Raw genomic sequence first — 25,505 nt, 5'->3', positions numbered from 1 at the left:
TGATAATCAAATCAAGAGTATTACTCCCTCTAGTTGCCTCCCGAACATGCTGATGTAGAAAACAATCATCCAATAAATCCACAAAAGCCTTGCTACTGTGTGAGTGACCAGCCCCCAAATTCCAGTCAATATCTGGGAAATTAAAATCCCCCATTATAAGACTCTCTGATTTACTGGCCCACTCTATTTCTCCGAACAGTTTCTTATTATACTCATCAGAGTCATTAGGCCTATAGCACACTCCTACTCTCAATTTTGATCTCCCAATGCTTATGTCACACCAAACTGACTCGACACTGCACTGTCCAGCGATGTCGACTGGCTTCACTTCCTTGGATTTTATGTGTTTTTTAACTAATAGCATAACCCCTCCTCCCTTCCTATCCTGTCTATCCTTTCTGTAGACATTGTACTCCCCAAATTCCAGTTCTGCATTTCTTATATCTGTGTGACACCACGTCTCTGAAATCCCCACAATATCTGCCTTTGATGTTTTGAGCAATACCTCAAATTCATCAAATTTATTTACTAAACTCCTAGCATTGGTGTACACACAAGTATACATGCACCTGTTCTTTTTCTTAGCTACCCTAACACAACCCATGTGTTTACTTGTACCCCAATGATTCCCAGCAGTCTCTGAAATATCCTGCATCTTATTTTCCAGGCTGCGGCTCATTCCAATAGAAGCAGTGCAAGAATCACTTTCACCTCTGCCAGTGGCTACTGTTAATCTATTAGTCCTTGTATCCCCCCAATCTAGCAGTTTTCCGACCCACCTAACATTGCCTCGATAGCATCAGCAAACATTCTTGCACCCTTTCTATTTAAGTGTATCCCATCCCTGTAGAAGCAGTCTCTCCTGTTAACAAGTACAGACCAGGCTGAAAAAAATTCTACCCCTTGAGCCCTGCACAATCTTTCCAGGGCCGAATTGATTGACAGGGCTCTCATCATATACTCCCTCCTATCGTGTCTGGGCAGAATTGCAGACACTTTCAATTTCAACCCTAATTCACGGCTTTTTTTCATCAGTGACCTGTACTTGTCAAGTAATTCCGCCGGTCTTCTACTCTTAATGTCATTAGTGCCAACGTGTACAACTATATCACCTTTTGTGCCCTTAAAAGATGATATCCGCTCTACAACGTCATCAACTTTTGCCCCTGGCAGACATACCCTGGTCCTATTCCACCTATCCTTTTTACAAAGCATGTTTCCCGTTTCCCTGACAATAGAGTCACCAACAACTACTAGTTCCTTTGGGACCAGCGCATTCTGCCTTAGGGGTTGCCGCTGTGTTCCGCGATGACCAAGTGCAAGCTCTGGCATTGGTGTGGGCAGCTGAGAGCTTGATGGGCCCCTCACTTGTAATCCTTCGAGGGCATCCACCCTATCCTTCAAGCTCTCATATAGGCCCATAACAACGCTGAGTTGTCGCCTTATCTCCTTACACTCCTTGCATCGCACACACACAAAGACATCCCCCATGGCAGTATCATGTCCCATACTTGACTGCTCCGCAAACATCAAGCAAATAGTGCATCTTACAAGGCTGTGATTCAGAGGACAACTGCCCCCCTCAGTTCTCCCCTGGGCCACAGCATTCCCATTGGCTTGAGCCCTTTGCTTTGCTGCTCTGGTTTGAGTCATGATTTAGATTTACTTTCAATAAAATTTCAATTTCTGTACAAAATTAAATCCTAAACTTGTATCCAAACACAGTTATAACGCTATATTTACGTTTCAGTAACGAGTGTTATCTACGAAATATTTACGTTTCAGTAACGAGTGTTATCTGCGAAATCCCTTTATATAACTTTCGTATCAAGTTATGTATTAATTATTTGTTTTTACCAATTATTTATGTTACGTAACCTAAGTGGTTATATGTATAATTAATTATGTTAAATATAATTAATTATATTACGTTTGTAATCTAAGTCGTTATATGTATTTATTTAAACGTACAATGTAACTGCTAACGAAGTTCAACTAACGCTATCTAGTACGGTATATCGTATCACAAGGCGGGAAAATTACGAACGGTTAGCGGAGTTGAAACACGTGGAAACCTTTACCGATACTTTTATGCAATTACAAGGCCGAGTAAAGAATAAATACACCAAATTAATCAGAAAATCAACTCTCGTTTTGTCTCTGGATCATAGTGAAAAATTCAAGTTTCGTCACAAGTCACTATTCAATTTAAGAAGTTTTGACTGTGTTTCGAAATGATCGATCATTTCTTTGCACAAGTTTACTCTTTGTTGTTTTTGTTCTCGAGTCAAATTGTGTGGAATCCAGCAGGCACAGATTTTTGACATTTTCAGGTAATCTTTCACAATATTGTGAGTACTACCATATGAAACAGACATTCTAACATCTAATTCACAAAGTGTAATTGCCGGTCTTAATCCAAGATTTCCTGGCTTTTGTGATTTGCTCAGGAGTTGTTGAGGAGTAATGTTGACCAGGTGTTGGTTCATCTGCAACAGACTCACGGCTTTCACTGAATCATCTGTGCCATTTAAACATGGCCACCCTACCAAGACAATCATTACCATATGCTTCATTCATCTCTTTAACTATTTCTGACGCATTTAAGCCCTGTCTGACATAATAACGAATCACACATTGCCATTCAATCTGTATGTCTGACATGATACTCACTTCAAAACGATCATCAGTGACACATGGCTAAAAAAAAAAACCCTCTTCACACAAAACTAGCTCAACAAGTACAGTCAGTTCTGCTATAACATGCATTTTTCACAAACGCGAATTTGTTCAAATGCGATTGATGTATTAGGAAACAATGCAACTATAATGTGCTTTTCTTGTTAGCTCATGTGTGATTCTGTCTGCGAATAACACCAGGTGAATGTAAAACCCAGCACCAAACTGAACGTAGCAACCTGCGCAGCAATACATACAAGTTTACGAAGCTTAAAAAATGTCAAACGTCAAATGTGTGAGAGCTATATTTCCCGTTTACTGTAACTGTATTGGTTGGAGACACTGTTATCAAACTTATCATTCGCTGTAGTCACAAGATTTTCTGTTCGAATAAAAATTTCGTTTGTTTGTTTTTTTTTTTTTTTTTGTTTTTAGGAGCATTAGCAACTAAGACCACATTGCTCCAGGACATGCGGTGGTCATTCCCTGACCTTTACGCATCCTCCGTATTTGGTGGTGGCGGGCTCAAACCCCGGTCTAATCAAGAAGCGTGTGCTATGCACTGCTGCTCCTTCCCACCTGGCTATGGAGGTGCCTTAAAAATTTCATGAGGCAGGATCAGGGGCGGACTTTGGCCTAGGCAGACTAGGGCCCGTAATTTTTTGGGCCCCGTAAAACAGTTTTATTCTACATTTTTTCACTATTTTATTTCAAATAAATTTATAATGTTCCACTTGTTTTGTGCAGATCAATCAAAGCATCTTTGCACACTGTGCTATCTGGTGAATCGGCACGGTATACACGATAATTCACCAGATAGCTAGTCACACATTCATTAGGTAGATTTAATTACTTAATCAATGCCTCTGTTGCACGTTGGTATGAACTATTTGATTTAAGTTGACAACTTCAATAATAGAGTTCAAATGTATTTTTATATTTAGTAATATAAGACCTTTTTTAACCCATTCAACTGTGTCCTCCATTACAATTTCTGAAAGGTGGCAACCCTAGGTGGGGCCCGAAATAAGAATCTTGCCTAGGGCCCGATTTTTCCTTAGTTTGCCACTGGGCGGGATAGCACGAGCAGAGGAGCACATTCTGGATGTTGTTGTTGTTATTTGGTTTTTAGGAGCATTAGCAACTAAGGCCATATTGCTACGGGGATATGTGGTGGTCATTTCCTGACCTTTCCACATCCTCCGTATTTGGTGGTCATGGGTTCGAACCCCGGTCTAATCAAGAAGTGTGTGCTACGCACTGCTGCTCCTGCCCACCTGGCTACGGAGGTGCCGCACATTCTGGAGGTCACTAGCATAAAACAATAAAAACAATTTGCAGTTCCCGGTTTATTGGGCTTTTCCATTAGTGCAGTCTAATTATAAATAGGTGACAAACTCGATCTTATTGCATTTGCAATAATACCGATAGCTGGAATTCTGTGGGTTTTTATGTAATGGTGAGATGTGTTTCCCCTTCCTTTTCAATCATATAAAAAACATAAATAAACTTTCAGAATTTTCTCTTTTGTGCTTGCTGTGTTTGTCATTATTGATTGCTCATCTCTTTTACTGTTTTAAATTTTACAATCCAAAAAAAAAAAATGTCAGTGAACAGAAATATCCATCAAACAAACTTTATAACTTGTCAATACCAATCAAGCAAACTTCATAACTTGTCAAGTTAAAGTGCTATATTTATTTATTTATTAGAAATTTAATATGTTTAAACCTGTGTTAGCAATATTATTGGGTTTCTAACTTTTTTTTACTGTTTTATTTACCTGACTGAACATTTTTTTTTTTTTTTGAGTGCTCTGCCCCTATCCCTATTTTTCCCATAAGTCCTGTTGTTTTTAATGCACGAAATATCATAATTCTGAGATTTTTAGGAACACATATACCGCGTTATAGCAGAACTGACTGTACTGGCATGCGCACACAGACTGATCAGTAGCAATCAGGGATTGTGCCTCTAGTGGCAGTTATGGAATGTTCACGTGGTAAACAAAATCTTACCAGTCCACAAATTAAATGATCACCCCCTCATAGATGAAAATACTGTTAATACTGCCACTGCTACATTTTTCAGACAGTCAAAAGTTTCAAAAATGGAATTACAGTTTTAGAACTTCATTCTGTATAATTTTGAGGTTAATCCTGTCACTAACCAATCTCTTTCAATATTTTCCAGATCAACTCTTAAAATCTGCCAATTTTTGCCTTCAAATTGAACTGTTTTGTAAATTAACCATTTGTATATCAAAAATTATTTAAATAATCCACTGCAACATCTAGCTGTCTAATGTTACACAGTTTTCACATTTTATGAATTTTGTTGAATTTCAGGTTATTTGAATTTCTTCAAATAACCTCAATTTAGTGAATCTTGAAGGGAATTGTTCAATAATTGAATCAATGGTGCTCGAAAAATTGCATTCGAAAGCTCTGAATGTCTGGTTTACCATGGACTTCAGGGTCAATCGTATTTTTGTAGGCTTTAAAATTATTTAAAAGTGCCATTGTCAACATCACATTTCAATATTTTTAGTTTGGTTTCAAAAGCTCTCATGTTATCAAACATAGCATCAACTGTTTTGCCACACCCCTGTAATTTGGTATGCAAGTCATTTAAATGTAAGGAAAAATCTGTAAAAAACATCACTCAACCAATCCACACAATATCAATTAATTCTTGAAAAGATAATTTTTCATTCATCAGAAAGAGATGAACTTCATCCAAATACTCTACAAATTGTTTAAGAACAGAACCTCAACTAAGCCAAAGAATATTGTACATAAGTAGTCCACTGTACACCAAATTCATCTCACTCAGTAAATTCTTAAATTGTCCTTTGTTCAAGGCACACACACGGAAATAAAACTGTCTGCTTTGGTTACAATTTTCACAATATCTTCAGGTTCCTTAAGGTCAGTTTTGTGCACAAAGCTTCCTCGTGTACAATATAATGAAAGCCTGCTAATGGATGTCCAGCAAAATTTGTAAATAAATTTATAAACCGACTCTCTACCATTCATACTGGGTGCACTATCAGTTGTCACAAACTATTTTTGAAAGGTCAGTTTGTTCATTAGATAGCTCACTACTGCCTTACATATTTGAGACCCTCTGGTATAATTATGTAAAGCATAATTCATCATCCTTACAAAATCGAGCAATAATAGCCAGCCTAGCTGTTTATGTAATATCAATGCTCTCATCAAGGCAAATAGAAAGGAAATTACATAATCATATCTTTTGTCTACTGCTGACGAGCCTGCTGGATTACATTGTGATTGCTTCCTTGATGGAGGACCTGTGATGCTATGGTGTTATTGTGGTTTCAGGGACTGTTGGACTGTTCAGGTTTGAGGAAAAGTTGTTGACTTCTTCATTGTGACCACAATTCCTGTTTTAGACTTCTACTTATTGGATTAGACTTCTACTCACTTTGAATGTTCATGGTGGACATACAAGTGTCAACTGGATCTTTGGAGATCTTCACAAACTTATGCTGAGACTTTATAAGTGTCAGATACCTTCATGGTATAGCATTGTGATATGGACATTACATTGAGAATGAACTGATCCTCTGTGAGGGAATCTGAGAAACTGTACACTGACATTGTTCAGTGGTACAGCATTGTAAATAGGTTGTGGGGTTTCCGGGAAGCTGGCTGGTACCACATAGTACAATAAATAAATAAAAAAAATCAAATCTACATTTGTTTACATTTTTAATATTCATCTTTTACAGTGTTTCTAAAACATTTTTTTACAGTGTCTCATTGGCAAATCATTAATGCGCAGAATAATTTTTCCTTTTCTGAAAAATCATCAAAGAGAAGAGGAGCACATTCTGACCATTATTCTTTGATAATGGTCAGACCATGCATCACTGCATGGTTTTCCATATTGAGAAATAATCTTTAAAATCTCAAAACTAGAAGCCATTAAGTTAGGGCAACCCAAAACAAATTTCTGCAAAACATTTGACTGCATTTTTAGGTTGTTGATTGCTCAAGGAATGTTCCTTTTGTTTTTACCCACTTTTATCACAAGCCATTTATGAACTGTTTCACAATGCCACTTTACTGAAGCAGTTCTACAGACCACTGATTCAGAACTAAAGACACATAATGCTTTCTCACTTTGTTTGATCATATCCTATCTTTCATTCCACCGTTCTTGAAAATTTCTACTGCTACTTCCTTCAGTTGAATGTTTTGTTCTGGAGTATGCACTTTGCTGATCGAGCAAACCTTTTTAACCACCTAAAGGGGTAAATACATTGCAAATAATATTTAAATCAAATACAAAGTTTAAAAAAAAAAATCAGGAAAAATTTGTATGAGTTAAAATATATAAAGTTTTTGTGTGCTGACTTGAGCCAAGAATGTGGCCCCAATGACTGATGGAAGTCAGTGCTTAACTGTATTTATTGGTAGTCTTTTGCAAAACAGAGTGGTGTACTCTATTTTACAAAGACTGTCAATAAATACAGTTCAGCACTGACTTCCAACAGTGATTAGGAGACCACATTCTTCACTCAAGCCAGCACACAAAAGGTAAAGGTAAAGATAGTCATTATAAATGTTTACAGAAGTAAATGGGTTCAGTTGTTTGTGCTTAATATTTATTAAAATGTGCTCCCCTAAAACTGCTCAGGCATTAGATATACCTCTGTGAAATCCAGAAAATTTTAAAATCTGGTAAATTCTCAATATACAAGGGTCCTGGATTTTAAAGTTTACTGTATATAAGTAATATATACTAATATATATAAATCTCTTTCACCTCTGCCAGTGTATATAAGTAATATACACTGGCAGAGGTGAAAGAGATTCTTGCACTGCTTCTATTAGAATGAGCAGAAGCCTGAAAAACAAGATGCATGGTATTTCAGAGACTGCTGGGAGCCATTGCGGTACAAGTAAACACATGGGTTGTGTTAGGGTAGCTAAGAATAGAAACAGGTGCAGGTATACTTGCGTGTACACCAATGCTAGGAGTTTAGTAAATAAATTTGATGAATTTGAGGTATTGCTCAAAACATCGAAGGCAGATATTGTTGGGATATCAGAGACGTGGTGTCACACAGATATAAGGGATGCGGAACTACAATTTGGGGAGTACAACGTCTACAGAAAGGATAGACAGGATAGGAAGGGGGGAGGTGTTATGCTATTAGTTAAGAAACACATAAAAACCAAGGAAGTGAAGCTAGTCGACATCGCTGGACAGTGCAGTGTCAAGTCAGTTTGGTGTGACATAAGCATTGGGAGATCAAAATTGAGAGTAGGAGTGTGCTATAGGCCTAATGACTCTGATGAGTATAATAAGGAACTGTACAGGGAAATAGAGTGGGCCAGTAAATCAGAGTGTCTTATAATGGGAGATTTTAATTTCCCAGATATTGACTGGAATTTGGGGGCTGGATACTCACACACTAGCAGGGCTTTTGTGGATTTATTGGATGATTGTTTTCTACATCAGCATGTTCCGGAGGCAACTAGAGGGAGTAATACTCTTGATTTGATTATCAGCAGTGATTCTTCATGCATTAAGAATCTGCAGATAAATGAACCACTAGGTGGCAGTGATCACAGTGTGCTGAAGTGGGATTTACTCAAAGAGGTAACTACCATTAGGGGTAAAGGGAAGGGTTATTGCTTCCGTAAAGGCGACTACGATGGACTGAGACAGTATTTAAATTCTATACAGTGGGACCAACTGATGATGTTACCAACAGCAAATTCAAAATGGGAAGCATTCAAAGAACTTATCTTGGAAGCTACTAGGCTTTACATACCAACTAAGAAATATTGTTCAAGGTTTAGGCCAAAATGGATGTCAGATGAACTAATGAGGCATATGGCAGAGAAGAAAAATGCATGGGATACTTACAAATTAACACATGACACAGAAGCCTATGATAGATACAAGTTGATATGCAACCAAGTTACAAAGGAGGTTAGGCAGGCGAAGGCAGATTACGAGAAATCCTTGGCAAGGGATGCAAAGGAAAACAGCAAAGAGTTCTTTACTTATGTAAACTCTAGAAGGAAGGGGATGAATCAGATTGGTCCACTTGATATTGATGGGTCAAGTGTTGATGATCCTGCTCAGGTAGCTAACAAACTAAATGAATATTTTGCATCGACATTCACACATGAGGAGTTATTCAGCGAGGGGAATGCCAGAGGTGTATTCAACTCTAGCAGTAAGCTACAGAATCTTGAAATAACTGGGAGTAAAGTGGAGGAGAAACTGTTGAAGATAAACACAAGAAAGGCACCCGGTGTGGATGGGATCTATCCAGTTATATTAAAGGAGGCAGCAAAGGAAGTAAGCAAACCCTTAGCCATAATTATGAGAGCTTCCTTGGACTCAGGGGAGGTACCCATAGACTGGAAATGTGCAAATGTGACCCCAATTCACAAAGGAGGATCAAAGGCTGATATAAGTAATTATAGACCTGTGAGCTTAACTTCTGTTCCAGGAAAATTAATGGAGGCACTGGTTAAAGAAGCACTTCAGGATCATTTAGACAAGACTTCAGTTATAGCTCAGACACAGCATGGTTTTGTTAAGGGGAAGTCTTGCCTGACCAACTTGATTGGATACTATGATGCAGTCACAAAAGAACTGGATGCAGGGAATAACTTTGATATTATATACTTGGATCTTAGAAAGGCTTTTGATACTGTTGCACATGGAAGACTGCTACACAAATTGGAGCAGTGTGACATTGGAGGCAAATTGCTGCTATAGATAAAGGTGTGGTTGAGGGGGAGAAGACAGAGAGTGGTAATCAATGGACACTGCTCATCGTGGACTGATGTTATTAGTGGAGTCCCTCAGGGCTCAGTGTTGGGTCCATTATTGTTTTCTGTATTTATAAATGATATTGATGATGGTATATCGGGATTAATGTCCAAGTTTGCAGACGATACAAAGGTTGGCAGGATTGTCAAGGACACTACTGACACTATGCTGCTGCAACAGGATCTGGAAAGGTTGAGCAGATGGGCTGAGAGGTGGCAAATGAAGTTTAACATTGATAAATGTAAAGTACTACACACGGGAAACAGCAACCCCAGAGCAACGTATCAACTCTGTGGTACAACACTGACAGTGGTAGAGAATGAAAGGGACTTGGGGGTGGTTGTGCAGGCAGATATGAAGTTCTCTGAGCAGTGCAGACGGGCTGCAAGAGTAGCTCATGGAGTATTGTCAATGATATACAGGAATTTTTCCAGCAGGGATAAGGAGGTGATTATTCCATTGTATAAGGCGATGGTCAGGCCACACCTAGAGTACTGTATACAGGTCTGGAGGCCTCATTTCAAGAAGGATGTAGAGCTGCTGGAACGAGTACAGAGAAGGGCAACAAGATTAGTGAATGGAACAAAGGGGTGCTCTTACGAAGAAAGGCTTAAGTTTTGCAAATTACAGTGTCTGGAGACTAGGCACCAGCGAGGTGATCTGATAGAGGTGTATAAAGCCTTGAATGGTTTAAGCATGCTCAATGCTGATGGGATTCTTCCTCTAGCTCAGAATAATCACCTGAGAGGGCATAAATTCAAATTGAGGAAAGACAGATGTAGGATAGACGTGCGGAAATTTGCCTTTAGCCAGCGGGTGGTTGGTTGGTGGAACAGACTTCCATCCCTTGTGGTGGAGGTTGATAGCCTAAATAAGTTTAAGGCTCAGCTGGACAGGTATTTTGAACGAACAGAGGGGTGAAGTGGAAGTGGTTTTTTTTTTTTTTTTTTTGGCTGATGCTGCATAAGCTTGCTTTCTTGCATCAAATGCCTCTACTAATGCTAATGCTAATATAGATAATGAGAAATGTGGAACATGTCACATTTGTCCAATCCTAACAGGGGAGGTAAAGGAGAGGGATGGTGACTCATGCAAATTCACATGCTTTGGCTGTGATGGACAGAGAATATCCTAGGGAGTGATTATCACAACTTCATTTTATGTACAAAGTTTTAATAAATGAGATATGAATATAGTTTTAATCAAGTTTACGTAAACACAACTTTAGTTTTTAAATTTTATTGTCATCTGGAGATTTTAATACATTAAAGTTTACAGCTGGTGTGTATTCAAGATGGGATGACATTAACTTTAGAGTAGATCTGGGGATAAATCATACCCAACCCCCTTTCTTGGAAGTGTAAAAAGGTAATTTACAAACACAAAAATTGGTGTATAGGAAATTACTATGCAAAAGCCAATTCATGTATTATAGTACTGCTCAGTCAAAAAAAAAAAAAAAAAAAAAAAAAAAAACATATTAAAGTTTAGTGGTGAAGGCAAGATGAGCTCTTCTGTATTAGCATTGAACATAAAAAGATGGAATTGTTCAGGGTCAGAACAGACTTGGAGAGGTGTAATTTCCTGTCTAAGAGTATTTAACCGATGTAAGGTTTTATCATGACAGGGTGGTAGTAAGTGTTCACATGAAGAGCCACATATATATACTACACAAGTGCTTTACTATCGTGGGTGTGATCAAAGGTGCATTTCCAGGCAACTAATGCATATAGTTCATGCAATTGCTCAGAAGGCTACAATCCACTAAAACAAAGATGATCAGTCACCTGAGAATGAAGGGTATATCTGAGGAGTTTGGTAATGTGTTACTTTTCAACCGAGTCCTCTTTGGAGTCAATACACTTTTGCAACCGATGCTGCAACATGTTGATTCCAGCTGTGAAGAAGATTTCCTCTTCGGTCTTCAGGAATGCATTCACTGCAGCAATGATGCCACTGTTGGTGGGAAACTAGATGACAGTCAGGTTTTTTTCATATTGGGAAACAGGTGAAAGTCTGACAGTGCTAGATCTGGTAAATATGGGAGATGGTCCAACAAAATTTCGAAGCTCCACTCAATGCAGTGCAACCACGGCGACAGATTTGTGAACAGATGTGTTATCCTGGTGAAACAAGACTCCTTTGTTGAGTTTTCCTTCAGTATTTGTCTTCGACGTTTTCACACAAACACCTCACAAGGTCTGCATAATATGCCCCTGTGAATGTCTGGCATTTCTGAAAGTAATCCACTAGCAACACTCCACCAGCATCCAAAAATCTAATGCCATCACCTTGTCAGCAGAAGGAATCGACCTGACTTTCTTTGGGAGAAGACTGTGTTTCCACTGTTTGGATTGTTCCTTTATATCTTGCTGAAAGTGATGTACCCATGTCTCATCCATGGTCACAAACCTTGCAAGGATGCTGAATCTGCTTGAATAAATGTTCACTTGACTTGTCAACTCTTGTACGTATGCTACTGATCTACTGTCAACAACTTTGAGATCCATTGTGCTGACACCTTTTTCATAGCAAGAACTTCTGCTGTTATGTGGTACAAAGGGGAAGGCCGTCCTGTGCAAGGGGTGCACTGCACCCGGGTGTCAACGTTCAAGGGGCACCTGAAAACCTGAAACTTACATACACATATCAAGAAAATTTTAAAGGAGGTGCCAAATTGCAATTAGCACCCAGGCACCACATACCCTATGAATGCCCCTGGTGGTACACATGTTCATATGAGATGATGCTGGCAATGTACTGAACTGTCAGTCGTCGATCACCCAACACCAGATTGTGCACAATGTCAACAAATTCTGGAGTGATAGACATGGCAAGTTTTCTACAGCATGAGACATCTTCCAGGCTCTCCCTCCTTTGTATAAATTCTCCTACCCATTTTTAACCGTGGAATAGGGGAATGGGCATTCTCCCCAATGTTGTAACCATATCCTCATGAATTGTCTTTGGCATTAGTTCCTTTCTGTCCAAATATTGGATGACTGCACAGTGACTGATTTTGTCCATCTTTCCTCATTCATACAATTTTGTTGACTTCAGGACCTGTAATTAAAAAAAAATGTTACTGAAATTAAGTGAAACTTGAGTAGGTTACTATTTGAAGTTTTATATATTAAGTACAAAAATTTTTAACTCCAGACTTCATTCATACTCGGGGCACAAACTTTTCGACAGCCCTCATATTTTTGGCCTGTTTGGATAGCTAAATAGATTTAGCTATTTAAAAACAAAAAAACATTTGAAGGTCAAGTTTGATGGCCCCATTCTAGCTCTTGAAAGTCTGCAAAGGTCTGCCCCATTTCTGGCAAAACATCACCAGACTGACCAGTACAGCATTTAAATTATTGCAGCATACCTACTTTTTGGTACAGAATTAAAAGGAGTTAATATCAATAAGACAACATGCTTGCTCATGATATTCAATTTAAACATAAATATGATGCACACTTGGACTGAGTACAACTGTCAGTCATGTAACAGCCAATAATACACATAATTAAATTCTGTGAAACACATATATCATGGAATTTAATTATTAACAGAAATTAATAATTAAATCACATCACACATTTAATTATCAACTTTCTGTTGAAAATTAAAATCACATTTTGCCATGATGGGATTCAACTTTGAGTTTGAGTGGAATCAGCAAAATTTGCTTCAGGAAATTTGATCAAGTTTCTCTTGAGACTCAAAATACATAAATCTGTTGTAAACTGCCAAAGGATTATATGCAATGATGTGACAGAGCAACAAAGCAAAATTACCACTGTGACAATTAAAGCATATCATTTATCTCAGTAAAATTTCCTGCACAATGAATAAAAATATAGAAATATCAAAAATGAAGGCTGAATTTTCACAACAGTGGTCCACATCCAAAGAATTTTTCCAAAAAAATTAATGTAATAGCAACTAAAAACTATACCAAACCACAGGAACCTTTGTTACAGCTTCCCAAAGTAATCTGTTTCTTGATATCAATAAATTATAGCCATAATTATGAGAGCATCCTTGGATTCAAGTAAGAGCCCTATGGACTGAAGATACAAATGTATCCCCAATTCGCAAAGGGAGATCAAAAGGTGATATAAGTAATTGCAGCCCTGTTAGCATAATATTTTTTCCAAGGAAAATAATTGAGTCACTGGTTAAAGAAGTAAGGCAGAACCATCCAGATAGGAATGCAATTATACTGAAGTCATGGCACAGATTTGTTAAGGAGCAGTCTTATCTGACCAATCGGTACTTAAGTTTAAAGTAACTTAGATAGAGATTTTGTAGGTATTACTCAGTATCGGAAAGGGTATCAAATACACGTGTTTACCGTTCGTAAATATCCGCCATTGTTAGGGGAAAATTCATCAGTAAAATCTATTAATCTTCTCGAACTTCATTGGCAATTAAATTGTACTTTTAACTATACATATAACCACTTAGGTTACACAACATAAATAATTAGTAAAAATAAATAATTAATACATAACTTGATACGGAAGTTATATAAAGGGATTTCGTAGATAACACTCGTTACTGAAACGTAAATATTTCGTAGATAACACTCGTTACTGAAACGTAAATATTTCGTAGATAACACTCGTTACTGAAACGTAAATATTTCGTAGATAACACTCGTTACTGAAACGTAAATATTCCGTAGATAACATTCGTTACTGAAACATAAATATTTCGTAGATAACACTCGTTACTGAAACATAAATATAGCGTTATAACTGTGTTTGGATACAAGTTTAGGATTTAATTTTGTACAGAAATTGAAATTTTATTGAAAGTAAATCTAAATCATGACTCAAACCAGAGCAGCAAAGCAAAAGGCTCAAGCTAATGGGAATGCTGTGGCCCAGGGGAGAACTGAGGGGGGCAGTTGTCCTCTGAATCACAGCCTTTTAAGATGCACTATTTGCTTGATGTTTGCGGAGCAGTCAAGTATGGGACATGATACTGCCATGGGGGATGTCTTTGTATGTGTGCGATGCAAGGAGTGTAAGGAGATCAGGCGACAACTCAGCGTTGTTATGGGCCTATATGAGAGCTTGAAGGACAGGATGGATGCCCTCGAAGGATTACAAGTGAGGGGCCCATCAAGCTCTCAGCTGCCCACACCAATGCCAGAGCTTGCACTTGGTCATCGCGCAACACAGCGACAACCCCTAAGGCAGAATGTGCTAGTCTTAAAGGAACTAGTAGTTGTTGGTGACTCTATTGTCAGGGAAACGGGAAACATGCTTTGTAAAAAGGATAGGTGGAACAGGACCAGGGTATGTATGCCAGGGGCAAACGTTGATGACGTTGTAGAGCGGATATCATCTTTTAAGGGCACAAAAGGTGATATAGTTGTACACGTTGGCACCAATGATATTAAGAGTAGGAGACCGGCGGAATTACTTGACAAGTACAGGTCACTGATGAAAAAAAGCCGTGAATTAGGGTTGAAATTGAAAGTGTCTGCAATTCTGCCCAGACACGATAGGAGGGAGTATATGATGAGAGCCCTGTCAATCAATTCGGCCCTGGAAAGATTGTGCAGGGCTCGAGGGGTAGAATTTTTTTCAGCCTGGTCTGTACTTGTTAACAGGAGAGACTGCTTCTACAGGGATGGAATACACTTAAATAGAAAGGGTGCAAGAATGTTTGCTGATGCTATCGAGGCAGTGTTAGGTGGGTCGGAAAACTGCTAGATTGGGGGGATACAAGGATTAATAGATTAACAGTAGCCACTGGCAGAGGTGAAAGTGATTCTTGCACTGCTTCTATTGGAATGAGCCGCAGCCTGGAAAATAAGATGCAGGATATTTCAGAGACTGCTGGGAATCATTGGGGTACAAGTAAACACATGGGTTGTGTTAGGGTAGCTAAGAAAAAGAACAGTAGCATGTATACTTGCATGTACACCAATGCTAGGAGTTTAGTAAATAAATTTTATGAATTTGAGGTATTGCTCAAAACATCGAAGGCAGATATTGTGGGGATTTCAGAGACGTGGTGTCACACAGATATAAGGAATGCAGAACTGGAATTTGTGGAGTACAATGTCTACAGAAAGGATAGACAGGATAGGAAGGGAGGAGGGGTTATGCTATTAGTTAAAAAACACATAAAATCCAAGGAAGTGAAGCCAGTCGACATCGCTGGACAGTGCAGTGTCAAGTCAGTTTGGTGTGACATAAGCATTGGGAGATCAAAATTGAGAGTAGGAGTGTGCTATAGGCCTAATGACTCTGATGAGTATAATAAGAAACTGTTTGGAGAAATAGAGTGGGCCAGTAAATCAGAGAGTCTTATAATGGGGGATTTTAATTTCCAAGATATTGACTGGAATTTGGGGGCTGGTCACTCACACAGTAGCAAGGCTTTTGTGGATTTATTGGACGATTGTTTTCTACATCAGCATGTTCGGGAGGCAACTAGAGGGAGTAATACTCTTGATTTGATTATCAGTAGTGATTCTTCATGCATTAAGAATCTGCAGATAAATGAACCACTAGGTGGCAGTGATCACAGTGTGCTGAAGTGGGAGTTACTCAAAGAGGTAACTACCATTAGGGGTAAAGGGAAGGGGTATTGCTTTCGTAAAGGCGACTACAATGGACTGAGACAGTATTTAAATTCTATACAGTGGGATCAACTGATGATATTGCCAACAGCAAATTCAAAATGGGAAGCATTCAAAGAACTTATCTTGGAAGCTACTAGGCTTTACATACCAACTAAGAGATATTGTTCAAGGTTTAGGCCTAAATGGATGTCAGATGAACTAATGAGGTATATGGCAGAGAAGAAAAATGCATGGGATACATACAAATTAACACGTGACACAGACGCCTATGATAGATACAAGTTGATCTGTAACCAAGTTACAAAGGAGGTTAGGCAGGCGAAGGCAGATTACGAGAGATCCTTGGCAAGGGATGCGAAGAAAAACAGCAAAGAGTTCTTTACTTATGTAAACTCTAGAAGGAAGGGGATGAATCAGATTGGTCCACTTGAGATCGATGGGTCAACTGTTGATGACCCTGCTCAGGTAGCTAACAAACTAAATGAATATTTTGCATCGACATTCACACATGAGTTATTCAGCGAGGGGAATGCCAGGGGTGTATTCAACTCTAGCAGTAAGCTAGAGAATCTTGTAATAACTGAGAGCAAAGTGGAGGAGAAATTGTTGAAGATAAACACAAGAAAGGCACCTGGGGTGGATGGGATCTATCCAGTTCTATTAAAGGAGGCAGCAAAGGAAGTAAGCAAACCCTTAGCCATAATTATGAGAGCTTCCTTGGACTCAGGGGAGGTACCCATGGACAGGAGATGTGCAAATGTGACCCCAATTCACAAAGGGGGATCAAAGGCTGACACAAGTAATTATAGACTTGTGAGTTTAACTTCTGTTCCCGGAAAATTAATGGTGGCACTGGTTAAAGAAGCACTGCAGGATCATCTAGACAAGACTTCAGTTATAGCTAGGACACAGCATGGTTTTGTTAAGGGGAAGTCTTGCCTGACCAATTTGATTGGATACTATGATGCAGTCACAAAAGAACTGGATGCAGGGAATAACTTTGATATTATATACTTGGATCTTAGAAAGGCTTTTGATACTGTTGCACATGGAAGACTGCTGCACAAATTGGAGCGGTGTGGCATTGTAGGCAAATTTCTGCTATGGATAAAGGGGTGGTTGAGGGGGAGAAGACAGAGAGTGGTAATCAATGGATACTGCTCATCATGGACTAATGTTATTAGTGGAGTCCCTCAGGGTTCAGTATTGGGTCCTTTATTGTTTTCTGTATTTATAAATGATATTGATGATGGTATATCAAGCTTAATGTCCAAGTTTGCAGACGATACGAAGGTTGGCCGGGTTGTCAAGGGCACTACTGATACTATGCTGCTGCAACAGGATTTGGAAAGGTTGAGCAGATGGGCTTCGAGGTGGCAAATGAAGTTTAACATTGACAAATGTAAAGTACTACATATGGGAAACAGCAACCCCAGAGCAACGTATCAACTCTGTGGTACTACACTGAGAGTGGTAGAGAATGAAAGGGACCTGGGGGTGGTTGTGCAGGCAGATATGAAGTTCTCTGAGCAGTGGAGACGGGCTGCAAGAGTAGCTCATGGTGTATTGTCAATGATATATAGGAATTTTTCTAGCAGGGATAAGGAGGTGATTATTCCCTTGTATAAGGCAATGGTCAGGCCACACCTAGAGTACTGTATACAGGCCTGGAGGCCTCATTTCAAGAAGGATGTAGAGCTGCTGGAACGAGTACAGAGAAGGGCAACAAGATTGGTGAATGGGACAAAGGGGTGCTCTTACGAAGAAAGGCTTAAGTTTTGCGAATTACAGTGTCTGGAAACTAGGCACCAGCGAGGTGATCTGATAGAGGTGTACAAAGCCTTGAATGGTTTGAGCATGCTCAATGCTGATGGGATTCTTCCTCTTGCTCAGAATAATCACCTGAGAGGGCATAAATTCAAATTGAGGAAAGACAGATGTAGGATAGATGTGCGGAAATTTGCCTTTAGCCAGCGGGTGGTTGGTGGGTGGAACAGACTTCCATCCCTTGTCGTGGAAGTTGATAGCCTAAATAAGTTTAAGGCTCAGCTGGACAGGTATTTCGAACGAACAGAGGGGTGAAGTGGAAGTGGTTATTTTTATTTATTTATGTTACTTTTTTTTTTTTTTTTGGCTGATGCTGCATAAGCTTGCTTTCTTGCATCAAATGCCTCTACTAATGCTAATGCTAATGCAATCTAATTGGATACTATGATGCAGTAACAAAGGAACTGGATACAAAAAATAATTCTGATATCGTATAGTTGGATTTCAGGAAGGCTTTTGATACGGTTGTATATAAAAGACTGCTGTACAAACTGACTGAAAAGTTATTGCTATAGACAAAGGGATGATTGAGTGGGAGAAGACAGAGGGTTGTTATCAATGGACACTGCTCTTCATAGTCTAATATTATTAGTGAAGTCCCCCAAATATAGGCCTAAATATAGGCTGGGCCCACTGTTGTTTTTAATATTTATTAAAGATACTGATAAAAGTATATCATGCTTAATATGTAAGTTAGCAAATTATACAAAAGTTGGCAATGTGGTTAATGACAGTAATCAAGATAAACTACTGCAACAAGATTTAAAAAAATTAGATGGATGGGCTGAGAAATAGCAGTTGAAGTGTAAAATTTACAAATGCAAAGTACTACATACAGGTAGCAGTAATCCCATATTAGCATACCAACTTTGTAGTACTACACTCAGCATAGTAGAAAATGAAAAGACCTGGGGCAATTGTGCAGTCAGGTAGAAGTTCTCTGAACAGTGCAGAAAAGCTAGGTTATGTCAATGATGTACAGGAATTCTGCTAGCAGGGATAAGATGATAATTATTCCTTTGTACAAAGACCATAGGCTGCATCTTGAGTACTTTATACTGGTTTCAAGGCCTCATTTTAGGAATGTATATCTGCTGGAATGGGTGCAGAGAAGGGCAACAAGATTGGTCAAGAGAACAAAAAGGTGCTCTTACCAAAAAAGGCTTCAGTTCTGCAAATTTAGACCCCTGCAAGATCTGATTGAGGTGTTGAAGGCCTTGTATGGACTGAGTAAGGTCAATGTTGATAGCATTCTTTCTCCTGCTGAGACTGCATTCAAACTGGGGAAAGGTGATTGTAGGATAGATGTGTGGAAATTTGCCTTCAGTCAGCAGGTAGTAATTTTTGAAAAAGACTTCCCACTGTTGTTGTGGAAGCGGATAGTTTGAATAAATTCAAGGAAGAACTATACAAATCAGGTGAGAATTTTTTTTTTTCTTTTTTTTTTTTTTTTTTTTTGGCTGATGTGCTATAAGCTTGTTTTCTTGCATCATTTGCCACTACTAATACTAAATCAATCTGTGATATGACTAAGATTTGTTTGTTGAACTGTATGTTGTATATATCTCATTGATTGTTGCATGTATGATAGATACCGTGATTCAAACTGTATGTAATATAAATTTTAAAGCAAACAAGATAATGCTTAATAATGTATTTTAACGCTTATAATCATCAATGCCTTAACATGAATGTTCAGAAGTATCATTTTGCCTTAAAATGCCTTAAGCTTTGATGCTAAAAGCCTTTTGAGCCTTAGAATGCCAAAATAGTGGCAACCTGTCTGGCTTCGGCTTCAACAAGCAAGGTTTCTACTTACAATCAAAAATATACCCATAATAAAGTTGCCACACAATTTCTGGCATTACATTCTACACAACAGAGTTTGATTTTCAATGAGAGAGAGAGATTATTAATTTGATTATCAACAAGAGATTACCAAATTATCAATAAGCATGAGAGGCTTAAAATTTGGCCTTAGCTTCCGCAGCTTCAGAAAGTTATGGCCAAGTTTCTACAACTGTATTACAATTTACAACAACACTTGGTGAGGTGTGCTTTTTTTTCCTGAATTAAAAAATATTTTAAATAAAGTGCAGAATTTTGAGGTTTCATTGCACAATGCATATTTGCTCATATCTAATAATTTTTATAAATCTTACCTAACACCTTGGGTGGGATGATAATCTCCAGAACTATCTGTTGCTTCTGCCAAAAAATTGGAAATTGAAGTCTTGCCACTCTACATAACAGAAGTAATATCAAGTAGTTTCTTTCATAGTGGCCTGAAGTGACACACACATTCATAACATTTATTATCAAATAACAGCATGATTCTTTCATAAACTGCAATTAAATAATAAATATACTACACTAGTTTTAATATTGAATTGTTATGAATATAAGTATATTATATATATATATTATATACATAAATATGTGTGTATATATATATATATATATATATATATATATACACACACAGTCCTACCAAAATATAAAAAAAATGTAAATGGATTGATATGCAAGCACCTTCTAATTGAATCTATGATATAGCCAATCATTTAGTAATGAATGGAAAAGATTACCGACACGTTATATACAGTTATATACATTAATTGAGAAATATTTGACAAAGGATGCAAAGAAAAACAGCAAAGAGTTCTCTACTTATGTAAACTCTAGAACGAAAGGGATGAATCAGTTCGGTCCACTTAACATTGATGGTTTGACTATTGATGATCATGCCCAGGTAGCTGATAAACTGAATGAGTATTTTGAATCTATATTCACACAAGAGGAGTTATTCAAGGAGGGGAATGCCAGAAGTTTATCAAACTCTAACAGGGAGCTAAGTGATTTTGTAATAACTGAGAGCAAAGTGGAAGAGAAATTGCTGATGTTAAACATAAGGAAGGCACCTAGGGTGGATGGGATCTATCCACTTATATTAAAGGAAGCAGCAAAAGAAGTAAGCAAACCTTAGCCATAATTATGAAAGCTTCCTTGGACTCAGGGGATGTCCCCATGGACTGGAGTTGTGCAAATGTGTCCCCAATTCACAAAGGGTGACAGGGATAATTACAGACCTGTTACTCTAACTTCTGTTCCGGGTAAAATAATGGAGTCACTAGTTAAAGAAGGATGCAGGATCATCTAGACAAGACTGCAATTATAGTTCAGACACAGCATGGGTTTGTGAAGGGAAGTCTTATCCGACAAATTTGATTGGATACGATGATGTGGTCACAAAGGAATTGGATGCAAAGAATAATTTTGATATCATATACTTGGATTTTTTGAAAGCTTTTGATACTTTGGCACATGGAACACAACTGTACAAATTAGAGCAGTATGGCATTAAGGGCAAGTTGTGACAATGCAGAAACAGATGGTTGAGTGGGAGAAGACAGAGAATGGTAATCAATGGATATTGCTCTTTGTGGACTAATGTTATTAGTGGAGTCCCCCAGGGTTTGGTGTTGGGCCCATTGTTGATGCTAATGAAGGTATATGATACTGATGAAGGTATATCAAGCTTAATGTCAAAGTTTGCAGGTGATACAAAGGTTGGCGGGGTTGTTAATGACAGTAATGATAGAATATTGAGCAGATGGGCTGAGAGGTGGCAACTGAAGTTTAACATTGACAAATGTAAAGTACTGCATATGGGTAGCAGTAACCCAAGATTAACGTATCAACTGGGTGGTACTACACTCAGGGTAGTGGAGAATGAAAAGGACCTGGGGTTAATTGTGCAGTCAGATATGAAGTTTTTTGAGCAGTACAGAAAGGCTGCAAGAGTAGCTCATGGTATCTTGTCAATGATATACAGGATTTATTTTAGCAGGGATAAGGGGGTGATTATTTCCTTGTATAAGGCAATGGTCAGGCCACACCTTAAGTACTGTATACAGGTCTGGAGGCCTCATTTTAGGAAAGATGTAGAGCTGCTGGAACAAGTACAGAGAATGGCAATGAGATTGGTGAGTGGAATAAAGGGTTGGTGTTACCAAGAAAGGCTTAAATTCTGCAAATTACATCTTCTGGAGACTAGGCACCTGCGAGGTGATCTAATTGAGGTGTATAAGGCCTTGAATGGATTGAGTAAGATCAATACCAATGGTATTCTTCCTCTTGTTCAGATTACTCACCTGAAGGGACATAAATTCAAATTGAGGAAAGACAATTGTATAATATATGTGCAGAAATTCCCCTTTAGCCAGAGGGTGGTTGATAGTTGGAACAAACTTCTATCAGTTGTAGTGGAGGTCAGCAACTTAAATAAGTTCAGGGCAGAACTAAACAAATATTTGGAGTGAATGGATGGGTGAAATGGGAATGGTAGTTTTTTTTCGACTGTTGCTATATAAGCTTCCTTTTTTGCATCATATGCCCTACTAATCCTAATACTTGACTGTAGGAAAAGAAAGTGATATTAGTAAGACGGCATGCAGTACAATTGTCAATACTTGTGCAATGGATGTATCCTTAGCATTGGCAGAGGCATATGATACAAGAAAGCAAGCTTATACAGCATCAGCCAAAAAAAAAAAAAAAAATCCCATTTCACTCATTAATTTGCTCCAAAAGTTTGTCCAGTTCTTCCTGAATTTATTTAAGCTATCAACTTCCAAAGCCACAGGTGGAAGCTTGTTCCAGCAATCAGCCACCCACTGGCTAAAGACAAATTTCCATACATCTATTACAACTGTGTTTTCTCAATTTGAATTTATGCCCCCTCAATTGTATAATCTCAGCAACAGGAAGAATCCCAGCAGCAATGAACTTGGTCAATCAATTCAAGGCCTTAAACACCTCAAACAGATTGCCTCGCAGGCACCTAGTCTCCAGATGCTGCAATTTTCAGAACTAAAGCATTTTTTCATAAGACCACCCCTTTGTTCCTCTCAGCAATCTTGTTGTCCACCTCTGTACTCATTCTAGCAGCTCTACATCCGTCCTTAAATGAGGCCACCAGACCAGTGTCCAGTACAGGTGTGGCCTCACTACTGCCTTATAGAGTGGAATAATCACTTTCTTATCCTTGCTAACAAAATTTTGCATATCACTGACAAAACCCCATGTGCTGTCCTGACAGCCTGTCCACCCTACTCAAAGAACTTCATATCTGACTGCACAAGTACCCTCAGGTATTTTTCATTTTTCGCTATCTTGAGTGCAGTGCCACACAGCTGGTATGTTACTCTGGGATTACTGCTACCCACATGCAGTACTTTGCAATAATCACTATTAAAACTTCAACTGCCATTTCTCAGCCCACTGGCCTAATTTGTTTAGATTTTGTTGCAGCATCTTACCTTGATTACTCATTCACTATCATTAACCACCCTGCAGAAGACAACATTGGGCCCAACACCAAAGTCTGGGGAACTCCACTACTAACATTAGTCTAAGAACAACAGCATCTATTGATAACTATTCTCTGTCTTCTTTCACTAACCATCCCTTTATCCAGAGCAACAACTTGCTTTTCATCCCACAGTGCTACAACCTGTAACAGTACTCTTTTATGTGCAACACTATCAAAAGGTTTCCTGAAATACAAGTAAATGATATCAAAATTATTTTTTGCATCCAATTCCTTTGTTACTGTATCACAGTATCCAATCACATTGGTCAGACAAGATTTCCCATTAATAAATTCATGCTGTGACTGACGTATAACTGTGTTCCTGTCTAGATGGTCCTGCATTACTTCTTTAACCAGTGACTACATTATTTTTCCTGGAACAGAAGTTAAGCTAATAGGTCTATAATTATTCATGTCCCCATTTGATCCACCTTTGTGAACTGGAAATACATTCACACATCTCCAGTCCACCGGGACTTCCCCTGATTCCAACAATGCTCTCATAATTATTGCTAAGGGTTTGTTTGCCTCCTTTTATATATTTGGATAGATCCCATCCGCCCCTCATGCCTTTATGTATAATTTTGACAATTTCTCTTCCACTTCGTTCTCAATTTTTACATCATTTAGCTTCCTGTTAGGGTTTGATAAACTACTAGCATCCACTTTCCTAAAGAGTTCCTTATGTGTGAATGTAGATGCAAAATACTTATTCAAAAACTTGTCAGCAACCTGAGCAAGTTCATGAACACTTGAACCATCGATATCAAGTGGACCAATGTAATTCATCCCTTATCTTCCAGTGTTTACATAAATAAAAAAAGTCCTTGCTTTCTTTGCATCCTTTGCCACAGATTTCGCACAATCTGCCTGCCATAGCCGACTTGTCAGGCGTGAGGTACATAAGTACAAGTGCTTTGAGTGACCAGAGTTCAAATCCGTGGCTGCTAAATACGGTGCTGTTTCTTGTATTCTTTTGATCTTGTGAAATCCTCTGACCATGTAGTCGTCCCGGAGTATAGACAGAAAATAAAATTTTTAGCTTGCCTAACCTCCAGTTCATATCTACCATAGGCTTTTCATCATCTGATAATTTATATGCATCCCATGCATTTTTCTTCTCAGCCACAATTCTCATCAGTCCATCTGATATCCATTTAAGTCTAAGCCTTGAACAGTATTTCTTAATTTGTATGAAGAGCCTACTAACTTCTATGATTATTCTCTTGAATGCACACATTTATAATTTGCTGATGGTAACATCATCAGTTGGTTCCACTGTATAGAATTTAAAAACTATCTGAGACCACTATAGTCACCTTCCCAACAGCAAAAAACCGTTCCCTTTACCCTGATGGTAGTGTGGTTCCTTTATCTGCAAATTCCTAATGCATGCGTCATCACTGCTGAAAATAAGACAAGGGTATTACTCCCTCTGCTTGCCCCTCGAACATGTTGCTGTAGAAAACAATCCTCCAATAAATCCACAAAAGTCTTGCTAATGTGTGGGTGACCAACCCACAGGTTCCACTCAATATCTGGAAAGTTAAAATCCCCCATATAAGACATTCTGATTTACTGGCCCACTCTATTTCCCTGTACATTTGTTTGCTATAATCATCAGAGTCATTAAGCCCATAATACACTCCTACTCTCATTTTTGCCTTCCAAGTGCTTATGTCACACATACATATATAAACTTAAAATTATTCTTGTTCATTTGTAGCAGGGTTCGTAGGTAACCTTCGTCCAGTTGCAAGCAGCTAAAAATTTTACAAATTTCTGAAAGCCAGTTATACAGAGTAACACATTTATTGCATAACCCACTGATGTGCACTAAGATGACTATGGCAACAGAACACACGATGTGATTAGATATGAAGTAACATACATTACAAGTGGCAGAAGAAAATTTCATGGCAACAGCAGTAGAGCATTTATTAGTATAGTACATAACATGTATTATATTCAGAAAAGTATGTGTATTTGTTTTATAGCTTGCACCTTGCATTAAAATTATTTTTTCACTGCCAAGAGAGATTCAGTGAAAATTTTTAATGTTGCCTGCACCAAATAAGACAACCATTCATCATGTAACCCTCACAAGCAACGCAATGATTACAGCTGCTATCCCTCCACACAGTGTGGAACAGGCCTTCATTCAAATCTCATCAAGGTAGGAATAATTTTTGTGTGTGT

The 25,505-nt window shown here is 38.4% G+C and overlaps 1 protein-coding gene across 3 annotated transcripts in view; it reads right to left on the bottom strand.

Moving 5' to 3' along the window:
* The window catches only part of LOC150085875 (intraflagellar transport protein 22 homolog), a 100,141-nt gene that overhangs the window by 73,421 nt on the left and 1,215 nt on the right, over positions 1-25,505 (bottom strand). For all 3 annotated transcript variants that reach the window (XM_090373551.1, XM_090373553.1, XM_090373552.1), the window contains exon 2: positions 20,095-20,174. In XM_090373551.1, coding sequence (XP_090229677.1) covers positions 20,095-20,174 — 80 coding nt within the window. The remainder of the gene's footprint in view (positions 1-20,094; positions 20,175-25,505) is intronic.

This window comes from Mastigoproctus giganteus, chromosome 5 (assembly GCF_048544385.1).
Source record: "Mastigoproctus giganteus isolate SK-2022 chromosome 5, ASM4854438v1, whole genome shotgun sequence".
Lineage (NCBI taxonomy): Eukaryota > Metazoa > Arthropoda > Arachnida > Uropygi > Thelyphonidae > Mastigoproctus > Mastigoproctus giganteus.
This window is presented reverse-complemented; position numbering and strand designations above follow the sequence as displayed.